Source organism: Corvus brachyrhynchos, unplaced genomic scaffold (genome assembly GCF_000691975.1).
Source record: "Corvus brachyrhynchos isolate BGI_N302 unplaced genomic scaffold, ASM69197v1 scaffold175, whole genome shotgun sequence".
NCBI lineage: Eukaryota > Metazoa > Chordata > Aves > Passeriformes > Corvidae > Corvus > Corvus brachyrhynchos.
In genome coordinates this window covers 20,251-35,264 of record NW_008238448.1, presented here as the reverse complement: position 1 = coordinate 35,264, position 15,014 = coordinate 20,251, and the positions used below count along the sequence as shown (strand labels likewise).

Below are 15,014 nucleotides of genomic sequence, written 5' to 3'. Positions count from 1 at the left end.
GCTGTGCAGATAAGATGTACTGACCAGGAGAAGGGAGGGTGAACTCTGAATTCTTTAATCATAACATAACTAGTAGAAGCTTGCCAATGTAGTCTAATTATGTAGAAGCAGAAACGCACTTTGATAGGTTTATGCCACTTAAGAGTTAACAAGCTGAGATACTATATAAGTGCCTCTGGATTGCTAATAAACGGAGCTTGCTTTTATCAACCATATTGGCTGTTCTGCAATTTCTCCCCCTGCCGCAGTCGCCGGACTTTTCCAACGCTGACCTCCACTCAATCCCTTGCACCAGCACTTAGTGCCAGGAGAGGGCAAATGTGTGGGCATGTGAGCAGTGATGGGGGCTGTGCTCACAGGTATTGATGGGTCAGACACTCACAGATCAAGCAGGGTGTTGCACGTGGTAAGAAACACATTCTGTGGCAGCACTTCTGACTTACTGACTTTAGTTTTCCCATCAGCATGATTGGCACATTGTCCTTGGACACAGTGAAGTGACAGCCATTCCAACAGATTAATGAGTAGCTGGACGGTAAAACTAAGAACTCAGGAGCAGGGACTGCTGCAGCTGCACAGTCAGTGTATGTTTCTGAAGCAGCTTGCACAATCCCATGTTTTAATACATGAGCTGGGCTGTTGTGTGACCAGAGTTCATCAGCAAAGCTTTCATGTTCTCACTGTGTCCCTGCTGCTGTGAGTTTAAGAACCACTCTCCCCTTTCCTCTTTGCACCTACAGTGCCCCTGAGAGCAGTGGGTTTGGCGAGCAGCTCTCAGGGAGGTGGAAGAAGGGAAATAGCTTCCAGCCAGGGCTGTTGCATTTGTCCCATGACATTGAGGGCAACCACAGGTGGGCTGCAAAAAAGGGTAGGAAAGACCATGACAGAGGAATCAAGAAGACAGAAGCACTGAAAGAGTGAGGTTTCATCAGATGAGTGGTTTACTCTGATCCTAGCACTTTTTCTGATTAAGGGGTGGGACTCGTGAGCTGGGAGGCTCGGCTAAAAGATCAGAGCAGTCCACTTGCAGGAGCGCTTCACACAACCAGCTTCCAGTGTGCTGGAGAGGACTTCCAGTACCAGCAACCCAGCTGCTTTGGGGCTGACTGAGCTCTTGGTGCAAGAAACCAGCAGTGGCAAGAGTCGAAACAGGCACACCAGTCAACATGAGCACAGCAGGCAAAGTAAGCAACAGCTTGTATTAGGAAAGTTTCTTTGCTGCAGCTGAGTAATGCATTTTTGAATGTGAATTCTTTGTGGGGACACCGTAAATCCTGGTGGTATAGCACAGATTAGAGTTTAGGATGAAGCTGGTACAGAAGAGCTGCTTTTATTTGCAGGTTGCTGTACTTTCCTAGGAAATAGTTATTAACGCTTCAAGGCAATAGTTTATTTGAAGCAAGACAAGATAACAGCACCAGAATAAGAATAACATCCCCTCTGGGACAGCAAACTATTTTTAATCTCTGATTTGATAGTTTAAAATATGATAGAATGTACTAAGGGTTTAGATCCATGTATTTATCTGCTCTACCAGTTTCCCTTCTGAGATCCTACAGTAATTTAAACTATTTTTAGTTTATTTATAATTCATATCAGCTCATTTTTCCAGAAAAAAGACATAGTTAATATTGTGTTAAATTTTGGGATGAATTGTGCTGACGTTAGGACAGTCATTAAATTTGAATATGTGTATAACAAGTCCCAAACTTTAGTTAACAAAGACCAGAAGTCAATTCCGCGTGCAATGCGATACTGAGCTGGAATTGAAGTGAGTAGTTATATCTTTGCTAGAAATTAGATTACAAGAGAGATGGAGGTTAATACCAATACATGTTCTTTCTTGCACTACTGGCAAGATGCTAATGTACACCCAGGGACCTGCAAGAAGGGTTAAGAGACAAGAAACTAGAAATGGAAAACAACTGAAAACATGTATCTTGCCGGAATGTGCCTTAAGAAAGTACCGGGATCATTTGCTGTTACTGCCAGCTGTCTTCACTATTGCAAAACCAAACAGAACGACAGACAGGGAAAAAAATGCTCTCTTTAACTCTGAGTTACTGCAAGTGCAAAATTAATTGTAGCTCACTTGTAGGTAAATTCACCAAGTTCAGTCCTCTACTCAGCATTGAACAGAGCATGGTAAATGAAGTGTTGTGATGTAACTTAACTGCCTCGATTTCACTGTGTTTGTCTTGGAATAACACGGGTGTTACAGTGCAATTTATGTAACCAAGCAGCATAGTTCTTGTGTCCTGTACGAGGGCGTATTTCTACACCTGCCCTCCTCTGCCACAGTAACTTACATGGCTGGTAGAACACATGAGCAGGGTAAAAAACTGTTAAGCCTGTGCTTGTCTTAGCAGATGAAGTGGGTGATAGAGTGCTGTTGCTGCATGTGTGGGATCCTGTTCCAATCTGTAAAAGCTCACAGGGACTAAACAATACAAAGTCAACTAATGTTGAATTTCAGGAGAGATTTGTTTGTTCTTGGCAATCCACCTTTGGCCACCTTTGTTCTTAGAAACTCTACATGTGCTTTGCATGTGCAAGTCATGAAATCACCACTGTGCTATGTGGAATACAATATAAATACATAAACTGCCTTTTTTTTTTTAAAAGTAAGTGTCCTGGAAAATGGTGCCCTTTGAAATGTGACCTTTGACCACACTTGTGATTTTTTCACAAATCACACTTGCATCTAAACATTAAATGTAAATTTAGTGCAAATATCTCTTGAGGCAGTTTTTTTCAAAGCTGTCCCAGTTTGAGACAAATTTGGAGGAAAATGTCCGAAATGAACATATCCTCTAATAGAAGGCAGATTTCAGCAGCCCCTCCCTCACCAGGTTCGGGAAAAAAAAAATTCCTCAGAGGAAAGTGAAAAAAACCCCATTTATTTAACACATTAAATGTAAATTTAGTGCAAATATCTCTTGAGGCAGTTTTTTTCAAAGCTGTCCCAGTTTGAGACAAATTTGGAGGAAAATGTCCGAAATGAACATATCCTCTAATAGAAGGCAGATTTCAGCAGCCCCTCCCTCACCAGGTTCGGGAAAAAAAAAATTCCTCAGAGGAAAGTGAAAAAAAACCCATTTATTTAAGAAGCAGGGTGCACGCAGGCACAGAAAAGAGTGAATAATGTTAAATAATAAAACCTCTCGCTGTGGAGAAGAAACCTGGGTAGATTTCAGAGTCCTTTCTGTGGATGTGGCTCTGCCCTCTCCGGAGCTGGGGTTCGGCATGGCCCCCTCTGGGCCACGGTGTGGGGCCTCCCGGTGATGTTGTTCCAGTCCGGAGCAGAACAGTCCCAAGAAAAGTTCTTGCCTCAGCTAGCAGGCTAGCTACAAAGCAAAGAGTTTTAACTCTCTGTCTCTCTCCTGAGAAAAGGAGCCCAGAGCTGGGAAAAAGCAGGAAGGTGCTTCCTCAGCTCTGTAGCAGCAGGAACACAGGGGAGTGTGTGTGTCCTTGAGCACAAACTGCTCCAAAAAATTTGCCTGGCTTCTCTCCCCACTCTCCTAAGAAACAGCTTAAAGACACAGGAAGGCACAGGACTCATGTCTGGCCCAGGGCAGACGATACAGAATGCAGTATCACACAGTCACCCCAGGACAAAAGCATTGTGCCCATCCTACTCCGTGTCTAGATGCTGAAAGTCTGCTATTTTATTTCATATGTTTAGCGTTTCCTAGTAATTATTTCCTTTGTTACCAGTTTTCAGTTTGTGGATAATCAGACATTATTTCTACTACTTCAAAAGCCTTTGATACTAAAAATTTGGTTTGTTTGTTGTTTTCCCCTGCGAATTTTGCAGCACACTGATGTTAAGTTGTCCCAGTCACACAGGATAAACGTGCATGTGCTAAATTTCTTGCATCATGGGCTTGATTCCTCTCCATTTCTTTCTCAAGATAATGCCACCTGAAAACTTGCAGTCAATAGACTTAACAGAGTGACTGAGGCCTTAATAATACATCACTCAGGAAAATCATATTTCAGGGCCTGGGGCTGTTTAAAGAACTAGGATGAGATCTTTAAACACCTCCACAGAAGATCAGCAATTATGGGGACAGAGAGGTCCTACTGGTTTTGAATACACTAGGATTGAGCTTGCAGGGAGGAAACCTGTTTGAGAGCCTAGGATGAGGTGTGGACAATGCTCTTCTCTTTTCTGAGGGCATTTTTCTCTCAGTGGCAGATGGCCAGAGGAGCCCTAAAGCCTGTCAGTACCAGGACAAAGCCTGAAGAGTTAATGGACAAACTTCAGTCTAACAGAAGAAAAAAAAAGCTGTCTTGGATAGTTGGGTAGTAATCCCACCTGAGTTAAACATCCCTTCTGAGAAGGAGGGTACTGTAGCATGGATAATATACACTAAAGGGACTGTTTCAGATTACCTCTGTGGAGTGGTACGTCAGTTTGCAGAGGTGCCCTTTCAGCCATCACCTCGTGGCTGAACTCAGGCTCTACTAGAATGTTCATAAATCTGTACGAGGCTCTGAATTCCATTTTTAGCAATTTCAGTTCCCAACACAGGCAGTTCTAGGCAATACAGACTTTATCACAGCCTGAGAAGTGACATCATTTAGTGTGCCATCTTTAAGAAGATACAAATATAGACAAGTAATTCAACGCTGCAAAAGAAATCCACCAAGGAAGTTAGCAAAGGAGCAATGAGAATGGGTAAGGTATCCTGTTATCCTAGGAGACTATTACACATGCAGCTGAAAACTTGATGTGACAGAAATATGAGCAAAGTCAGACATGATCTTCAAGGGTGAAAAAAATAGGCTTACACTGACCTTTGGTGTTGACTTTTTCGTTGTTTTGTTTGGGATTTTTTCCCTGTACTTTTCCCTCTCTTCTCCACAAATATGAGCAGGAGCTTCACATGCAGAAACGGAAGAATCTGTCTGCGTGATGACTTGAAAATGCAAGTGCCATTCCCGTTTGCTTTGTTTGCAGGTTATTAAATGCAAGGCAGCAGTGCTGTGGGAAGCCAATAAACCGTTCAGTATTGAGGAAGTGGAAGTTGCCCCACCAAAAGAACATGAAGTTCGCATAAAGGTACTAAAAATAAAATTTAAAACAACTCCTATGACTTGCATTCTGTCCTGCTTTTAATCAGAATTAGTCCTATAAATTTATAAGACCCAGTCAGAAAACATTCTACTAGTAAGTAGTTACTAGTCAGTGAGCTCCTATGTAACATGTTCAAAGTCCTAAATTTGATAATGAAGTTCTTTTTTTTTTTTTTTAAGAGAAGGTTTTCAGTGTTGGATTTTATATTAACTGACATCTGTTTTTCTAACACGCTGAAAAAATTACAGTACAAGGCAAAAATCAGAATTTCCTATAGAGTGGAGCAAGAAAATTTTTTCACTTGATTGAACTTGTGCTAGGAAATAGCTCAATAGGGCGGGGAGCTTTGTCTTTTACCTGGATATTGGCCTCAGTGGAATTCAGCAGCTGCCTTCATTTATGAGTAGTTTCATGTGTTACACACATGAGGAAAACCCTCTCATGGGGTTAACAAATCCATTTGTCAGAATAAAAGTTGTAAATACACACCTGAATGTTTCAAAAGAAATACTGCTGTTCTAGCTGCAAGAAAAGACAAAATATCATCTAAAATACTACGTGTAGCCTAATTCTTTTAATGAAACATATGCAAATATTTAAAATATATAAACAATACAATAATAGGATTATGTAATTATTTAGAATAAAAAATCATTGTATAATACATAATTTATATACAATATCTATGATATATTGGCATATAATCTAAATATAATAAATATAAAATATACACAGTATTTCTATGTTTATAAATACTATGTGAAGGTTAATTTGTATTTACATAATTTTACATTTACATAATATTACACACTTTTCTTTTTATCTATTTATCTATAAATAGTAGGAATAATTTATTCTGTTCCCCCTATACAATTGTATTGCTAGAACGTTCAAAAGAAAATCCATCCGACTCCCTATAGAGCTCAGTACTGCATAGCAAACATTCACAAAGGAGCTCTGCCCTGTAGATTAAAGACTAATACATACCACAAAAGTCTTAAATCACACAACCAAATCTGTTTTACCTGTAGATTTATTGTGTGCATATTGAGTTTTAGAGGGGAGCAAGTGGCTTCTCCAAATGTAAAATACAATTTCGCTTCTGCATATGACGTGACATAGTTAAACGCAGAAATATTCTTGTCTTTCCTGTAAATCAGATTATGGCCACTGGGATCTGTCGCTCTGATGACCATGTGATAACTGGTGTACTGGTTATGCCTTTTCCAATAATTCTTGGGCATGAAGCAGCTGGTGTTGTGGAGAGTGTTGGGCAAGGAGTGACTTTGATCAAACCAGGTATGAAACAGCACTGGAAACAAACCCTGTGCTGAGTTTCCAGACTCCTCCTGAAGTCAAAGATTATTACATTCATGAGTATTTTTATTGCACAGGAAAATATTCCAATTTCAATTTCATAAAGGGTACCTCAAAGGATATAAACCTGCTGTTTACACCTTTCTGTGTTCCCAATATTGATTTACTTTCAGATTTTCTACTCAATTTCTTTTGGTTTTGGCAAAAACATCTGCAGCTTGCTTTCCACATACGTAGTGCTTTTTCGGTCATGTGACTAAGAATGAAGAGTCTTTGCTGTTGTTATGAAATCAGGCATTAGCTGCAGGTTCTTTGAACACCATTTATACAGCTCACCTTTCTCAAGAATAAGGCAAAGCGCTACACAATAAAGCACCTTCTTTTAATTGTCCTAACACCTAAATAATCCACTGACTTCAGTAGATCAGAACTTAGGTCTTTTAAAAGCATCAGGGCAAAACAGGGGTGCCCACCCTGCTGCAGGCTTTGCAGGTGGGCAGCACCAGTGCAGGTGAGGCAGCACTGCTTCCTGAGGACTGAGTTGCTCTGAGGATGCTCATCTGGACCAGCTGCTCCTCTCCCTACATTCTCTTTGAACTACAGTGCGTAGATAGTCAGTGAAAGATGACAATTTTCAGCCAACTGCTGCAAGATGAGCTGTGATTCCTGTATATTTTATAGGACTGAAAAAATTCTAACAAGGGCTAAATTTTAAGAGAAAATATGCAGTGAAAAAAATCTACACAGAATCTCTCAATTTTCAGGCAGTTTGCTATGATACCTGAGTAGTTCACTTTTAACATCTCTGTACTTCCAGTGTCTTTGTCCATACTGACAAGTATAAAGTTTGTCCAAAGCAGATTGGTACGTATAAGAAAAATTCTTATTACAGATTTCTGCTTTAACTCCAAATAAAATGCATATTGCAAATTTTAGTGATAGCTCTAGCTGGTTTTTCTCTTATGTCTCGGTTCATAAATCTCTCTGTTGTCTAGTTCTAGCTGCCCCGTGTTTCCAGGTGAGCTGAAATAGCAGGCCTGAAGACATACATGCACAGAATCACATTTCTCAGATGTTGCTTAATTTACACCTCCATGTTCTGAAAAAAGGCTTCAACTTGTGCAATATTTCTTTAGCAAAGTGATTACTAAGCCCATGTCACAGTTCTAAGTTAACTCAGGGTTGAGGTAGTGGGGGCATTTAATGTTCTGTAGGAATTTTTCATTTTTTAGTGGAAATCAAAAATTTCCCTTGACTTTCAATGTGTCAAGGATTAGCTACATTTTAAAATTGGCAAATCATAAACTAATCTGTATTAGGAAATACCTGTTTAGAGATTATTAGATATTTACCATATATCATTGCGGTGGAAATTGCACAGGGGTAAAAAATTGCACTGGGAAGCTATGTGCTACTTTGTTAATCACATAATTGTGCTAGAGAATTAGAGATGTTGGTTTAGCTTGTGTGTGCCACTGCTTCTCAGACAAGTATTTTACCTGTTTTTACTCAGAGCAACAGTAAGAGGACTGCTATACAGCAAAGATGCTCAAAATAATGCAAATTAATGCTTAATTCCCCATTCTTTGTATGCACAGTTTACAGCCCTGTTATCCTGGCACTCCAATCTGCTGTTTTAGTGGATGTCAATTTTTATCTCAATTTCCTTACTAAAAGAAGGTGTATGACTACCTTCTTTTTACACAGGAGATGCAATAAACTGCTGAGCAAGTACTTCAGAAGTGTCAGTAGATAACATGATTTTATGACATAGGTCTGACTCAGTTCTGTGGAAAGACATCGGGAATTTTGCATATCAAAACTACTTGTCATAAATTTGCCCTAATTATGTCCTCTATATAAAATACAGAGACGGTTCATTACAGAAGAAGGAAATAAAACCATCACTGCACTCCTAGTGCACATTTACCTGGGGATTAAATACACTCACTTCATGTTCTTACCTGCATGCTTCTTGTTTGCCTTTTTTTAATCCTGTCATTACTGTTTTATTCCTAGGAGACAAGGTTATTCCACTCTTTGTTCCACAGTGTGGGGAGTGCAAGAGTTGTTTAAACACCAAGGGTAACCTGTGCAGTAAAACTGAGTGAGTTTTCCTGGATTACTTACAACCCTAATTAGATTTTACTTTACACAAAACTGATTACACACAACAAATCTCACTTGCCGTTATTTCTGGTCATCTTTCAAACAGCCTTGGTACAAGTGCTGGATTAATGCCTGATGGTACCACTAGATTCACCTGTAAAGGAAAAGCAATTCACCATTTTCTTGGTACAAGTACCTTCACTGAATACACAGTAGTGCATGAATCTGCTGTGGCCAAAATCGATTCTGCTGCTCCTCTGGACAAAGTTTGTCTAATTGGCTGTGGATTTTCAACAGGTTATGGGGCTGCTCTGCAGACTGCCAAGGTAAATATGATGGTGGGTGTTTCTGATATTTTATGGGGTCTGTTCAAGATTGTGTGGCCTGCAAGTGGATCATCAGCATGGCAGCCAGGAAGTATTGACTCTGTTTAGTTCAGTGTGGAAAGAAGATACTACTTCTTTACCTACTTCAGATTCTGTCTCTAGGGTACTCAGAAGTCTTCAATTCAAAATCCAGTAAAATTACCTATTACCATCTATAAAGTTTTCCCTCATAGCTTTATCACCCCTAGAAAAATGTTACAACAGAGCTCATTGTAACTGAAGTCTAGGAATACATAGAAGCCTATATATGCAACACTCAATTTGTAGCAATTCATGAATGTGACTTTTAGAGCTGGCCCTGTCTACAGTGGAGTGACATTACAGATCTTAACACAACTGGAATATAAAGCATCATTAAAAAAAAGGTGTGTCTAAGCCAAAGATGAGACATATAATGAAAACAGAATTCTGGTCTCAGAAATGTATTTTAGGGACAATTTCTCTTAGTCATGTGTAGATTATAACAGTATAGTTGGCTACTGCACTAGCAGTTATGCATGTGCAAATTCCTTCTCAGCGGGTAATCTCTAAATTGCAAGAAGTGGCTTAAGTGAAATCATGTTGATAATGAGGAAATGCATGGTATTTTCCCTAGCCTGTAACAATGTGCCATGTTTACGTGGTTGTTATTATTATAGGTGGAATCAGGCTCCACCTGTGCTGTCTTCGGCCTCGGAGGAGTTGGCCTCTCTGTTGTCATGGGCTGCAAGGAGGCTGGAGCTTCCCGCATCATTGCCGTGGACATCAACAAGGACAAGTTTGCCAAGGCCAAGGAGCTGGGAGCCACCGACTGCATCAACCCTAAAGATTTCAATAAGCCCATCCACGAGGTGTTGATGGAAATGACAGGGCAGGGTGTGGACTATTCCTTTGAGGTCATCGGCCGTGAGGATACCATGGTATGCAACCAAAAGATGGGCTGACACAAGGCATTAGCTCATTAGCACTCTCTTCACCAAGCCACCAAACACCGAGGAGGAGGAGCTGGGAGCCACTGGCAAAGTACTGAGCTAACTTCAAACCTGTTAAGTCCAGCTATTGGCCACTGAGATGCAGGGATAGACGCATGCTCAGAAATTTAGGAAAGGGAACGCCATTGTAGTGCCCTGGCCTAACCAGGGTGGCTACATTTCACATAGCTCATTATCTGCTCTCCAACTGTGGCTTATCACTAATGGCTTAGACAAAATGGGGGAGGAGAGCAAAGCCAGGACATACCTAACCAATGGGAGCAGATACAATGGTGGGAGCAGATACAATGGTGGGAGCAGATACAATGGACATTTTTTGATGGGGTTTCAAAAAATGAATTTTGTGGTTACAAAAAGTGAATTGCAAGCAGAGTCCTGAGAGGAGGAAATGGAGTTCAAACTTCTGCGCCCTAAAGACAAATCTTGCCTGATTCTGGGTGTCCCTCTGTTTCTAATGCAGACTGCAGCCTTGGCCTGTTGCCAGCATAACTATGGAGTCAGTGTGATTGTAGGTGTGCCCCCTGCAAAACAAAAGGTCACTTTTGATCCCATGCTCCTCTTCACTGGTCGCAGCTGGAAAGGCTCCGTCTTTGGAGGTAAGGACTTGGAAAGATGTGATTTAACTGGCTTGGGAAATTTGTAAATTGTCTTGAATGAAATAGGATATATCAAATTCATTGCTTACACTGTCTTATTGGAAGTAATATTGATGGCTATTTTGCTGACGAAGTTCAAAGGGAATTAATTATGGGAACTGTTAGTTAACGGCAAGAGAAGGAAGGAAAAAAACAGAAAGGGAGATGGGGGAAGAAAGGGAAGAGAAGAAGAGATAAAGAGAAAGGAAGACATAAAAAGACAGAAAATAGAGAAAAATAGGGAGGAAAGAAGAGGGGAAAATGAGAAAAAAAGGAAGAGAGGAAAAAGAAGAGAAAAAGAAAAGGAGGGGGAGGGGAAGGGAAGGAGGAGGAAAGATAAAAATAAAGAGGAGGAAAAAAGGTAAGGAGAAAGATAAGAGGGGATAAAGGATAGAAGATAAAGGAAGAAAAAAGAAAAAATCATGAAGAGGGAGAGAGGACAGAGGGAGGGGAGAAAAAGAGCAAGTGCAAAAAGGAGAATGTAATGAATAGAAAGAGGGAGAGACAGCAGGAGAGATGGAGAGTCAGGACTGTAAAGGACATCAGGGGTTATACCCAGCTGATTTCCACATAGGTCACACCCCAGCTTAGCCCCTGGCCAGCTGACGACAGTCCATTCCCATTCCTTCTCTTTCTGGAGCTGCCCCAGCAGTCCCACACTCAACAAGTCCTAGCTCACTCAACACAAAGCTGATGGCCACAGAAAACTTGTTTCCAACAACAGGTTTTCTCACTCGTAACCAGGTCCTCCCATGTATTCAAAAGACACCTGAATAAAATAGCAGAAACAAATCAGGTTTCTCTGGAAGGGTATGCTACTATTTATGACGCCTTTATCTAGTGGTGCTTGTAGGAAGAGAGCCATATCCACCACCCACTCTCCAATTTTGAGCAGACAATCAAGTTTCCACTTACCAACATGGATGTCAGCACTCTGGCTTTTCTATGAAACGTGATTAAGTTGAAACCATGTTTAATGTGGGGGAAAGTATGGATTCTGTAAAGACTGAGATTTGTACTGCTCTTCTGCTGCGTTTGTGATACGTGGAACAGCTGTGCTTTGTCCCATATGTTTCCTGCTGGCACCCTGTGTTACAAAGGTAAAGCCAGGCTGCAACATTTCATCCCGTTACTCTGCTATAGAAAGTTTATCTAAAAACTTAAGCTGCCCTGGGTTTTATGCATTTTCAGAAGCATTTAATACCACTATGCATTGTCTGTGGGGTTTTTTTCAGGCTGGAAGAGTAAAGATGCAGTTCCTAAACTGGTTGCTGACTACATGAAGAAAAAGTTTGTTCTGGATCCATTAATAACTCACACACTTCCTTGGACAAAGATCAATGAAGGATTTGATCTTCTAAGGACAGGAAAGAGGTAAACATTGTTTCATTGTAAAGGTTCTGTACAAATAACCTAAAGGAGATGTATGGTAAGACAAAGTCTGCCTTCTGGTAGAGAATGGGTAAGGCAGGCCACCATGCCCCTTAATCCCTCCCAGTGTGTTCCCATGGGTTGCAGCTGGAGTAATAAAGACAGCAGACCTTCAGCTTTTGAAATGCAGTGGGCGCTTGCAGAGGAACTTTCAGACTCTAGTTGGAGCAAAGACACTGGCTGGCAAAGAGAGAAAAGACTACACAATTGAGGAAGTCTCTTCCCAATACCCATTGGAAAAAAAGCACACAACCAAGGCAGCATGGGGGTGCCAAGCTGTAGAGTGCCAGGGGTTAGCTACATCATAATCCAAGAAACATTTCAGGATGAGGAGCAGGAACACAGAAATAGCCTGTTCCTCTTGTGAGTTAGGGAACAGAGTCCCAGTCCAATTGGTCCTTAAGTCACTGGGTACTTTCTTGAACTTCAGAGCTTTTAAAAAGGGAAAGTGCTTGGTATACATATACATTGCAAACTCAGAATTTAGGTCTTGTGCTTTCCTCAAATATTGTGAAAGTTCAGGTCAGACTCTGCTTTCACAGGGTATTGAAACTGGGAATATTTTTTGATAGAGAAATTTGATGAGATTCCCCATGGTGATGCCTTTTCCTGGTCTTAAAATCAAGAGTCATACACAGTTAGAAGGGGAAAAGGGATTTTACCTTGGTATTTATTTTAAGGATCCTTAGGTGTACTACATCCAGGTCGAATACACTGAAATGCACACTGCAATGCACACCCCCAAAAGAATTGGTATAACATTATAGGTCTTACTAATTAGCATATCTATCAAACATTCCCCAATGAGAGGCTTGAATGAGCCCCCCCTTCCCCTGGATGGTTCTATCTTAGTTTACAAAATGTGTTCTGGAGAGGACCTTGGGGTCTGGGGCACACTAACCCCTACCTACGAAGCTTCTAAAATGTTGTCTCCTAGCTGAACAAACAAGTCCAAGAATGTAGGCAAAAAGCACTAAGAATACAGAAGCTGTAAAAAGGTATAACAGGGGTATAAAAGAAAAGGCAAAAAATCTTCATGGCATCAATGGGAATTGAAAATTGTCCTTGGCAGAAGTAGGAAATGCATTTGTATATCTCAGTATGTGTGGGGACCCTTTTTGAAAGTTCTAGATGTTTATAACTTACAGAGGCTGGAGAATTTTTCTTTTAATGTTTTCTTTTAATTGTCATTCGCTAGCAGTTATTTTAGGTGTTACTTGCTCTGAATATAAAAAGCAAGTAACAGAAGAATTTCAGGCCCTGAGGTTTGTTTTCAGGTTCTAACGACGCAGCACACACTTCATTTTTGACTGTCCTTATTTTACATAGACTATAAATGTTAGTTTTAGTTCTTAGTATAACAAATGGGAAAGTGGTGAGGACAGAGGTGCCATCAGCTTTGCTAGGTTGTCAGCCTGAAGATGGAGGCATGTTGCAGCTGATCATTTTTATGGAGTACAATACTTCAGTGTTGCAGTGTTGCAGAATAAGCTATACCAGTTACCCTGTAATTGGAAAGATGAGTCTAAGCCCCTCTCTGAGGAACTTCTCAGGCTGTAGCTGGTAATTAATTACCAGGAGGCCTGGGCTTTATCAGTGAAAGCTTTGCAGTCTTCTGTGAATTTTGTTCTCTACATCTGCAGCAAAGTTGGCACATCTTCTCTGTCATTTGCTGCAAGCTGGGGCAGGGGGCAGGCAGGGAGGGAGTACCCTGTTTGGCAGCAATAGCCCAGATTATCAGAGAAAACAGAAGTGTTCTGCTGATGTTAGCCATGGGGATTTTCTAGTCACTAACTTGTCATTTTATATTGCAGTATCCGCACTGTCCTGATGTTTTAGGATTCCCAGATGTTAAGCAGCAGATGGCTCACCATCAGTATGAACTTCACCATCCTCCAATACAACTTATACAAAATGCAAACCAAGACCTTCCTGAAAGATCTACCACTACCCTTGAATAAAAGGATCAAGCTCAAACCCCACATTTCAAGCACAGCATTTATAAATGAAGCAATCTTTTTCCTTCTGTCTCCTCATTCTTGTTTTAAATCCTTCATATTGTGCTGCAATTTTTAAATAGCCAGTTATGAATCACAGGTGCTACAAAAAGTTTGGAATTTTTAAAATTACTTATAATATGCAATCTTTCAATAAAATAAAAATGAAGGAAACTGTTTCTCTGGGCTTCCATAAAAGTGCAAGCTTAAGAAATTTGTACATGCAGTTCAGCACAGTAAAACTCTAAGTTATAACTGTGTATCTGTCCTGAATGACTGTATCATTCCAGTGCCTAATAGGCAAGGAATGATACAGCAGAAATTAAAATTTATGGTAACCATGTGTTTGAATTAATAATTTCAGTAAATTATATTTAAGCAAATCACAGATTCAGGTACTGGAAAATGTCTCACCACTCGGTATTTTACCAGACTACACTCCCAAACATTTTATGTAAAACTGATGTGTCATTGTTCTGTGTTGTGGTTTATATTTGGTGTTTTGGGGTTTTTTTACCTTTATGCATCTTTTTTCGGATTGTTTTAGTTGTTGATCAGTATGGTTTTAGGCCTTTGGCCAATTTATACAAGTGTCTCTGATGTTTGGGAAGCAATGTGAAGAAATATGAACATGCATCAAGTATTGGGTTTTGTTTCCATTATACAAAGGGGAAGCTTCTTAATTTCTTAAGTATGAATAATTGGGAAGAAACAGTTTAGTGGTAACAGTTTGCAACACCTCAAACATAAAGCACCTTACTGTTTTCTGAATTTGCAATGTGGAAACAGGAACAGAGGCTACTTCTATCTTGGGAAATATGGTCAACATTGACATATCTTCAGTATGGACTAATAAGAGCTCACAGGCACTCGCATGGCAGCTGGGTAGAAGAGCCTGTGAAACAAGGGGACTGTGTGCTGCTGCTGACTTACCTTTGTGTTAGCAGAAAGAGTCTGAGTGGCCCAGCTAGTTTAATGATTTGAGGACAAGAGATCACAGTTCAGTGATTTCACAGAATCACAGAATCACCATGTTGGAAGAGACCTCTAAGATCATTGAGTCCAATCCACGCCCTAACACCTCA

At 40.5% G+C, this 15,014-nt stretch overlaps 1 protein-coding gene and 1 long non-coding RNA gene across 2 annotated transcripts in view; one reads left to right on the top strand and one right to left on the bottom strand.

Annotated features, from left to right (window-relative positions):
* LOC108447305 overlaps positions 1 to 4,987 on the bottom strand; it is a 9,983-nt gene extending 4,996 nt beyond the window's left edge. Inside the window, exon 1 of the long non-coding RNA XR_001862793.1 lies at positions 4,804 to 4,987. This is a non-coding gene — a long non-coding RNA (uncharacterized LOC108447305). The remainder of the gene's footprint in view (positions 1 to 4,803) is intronic.
* Positions 1,019 to 14,108, top strand: LOC103617310 (alcohol dehydrogenase 1). The gene is made up of 9 exons (XM_008635591.2): positions 1,019 to 1,184; positions 4,967 to 5,068; positions 6,244 to 6,382; positions 8,420 to 8,507; positions 8,616 to 8,835; positions 9,534 to 9,794; positions 10,327 to 10,462; positions 11,737 to 11,875; positions 13,747 to 14,108. Exons 1-9 carry the CDS (start codon positions 1,167 to 1,169, stop codon positions 13,769 to 13,771), a joined length of 1,128 nt encoding a protein of 375 aa, XP_008633813.1. The 5' UTR covers positions 1,019 to 1,166; the 3' UTR covers positions 13,772 to 14,108.
* Positions 14,109 to 15,014: the final 906 nt, after the last annotated feature.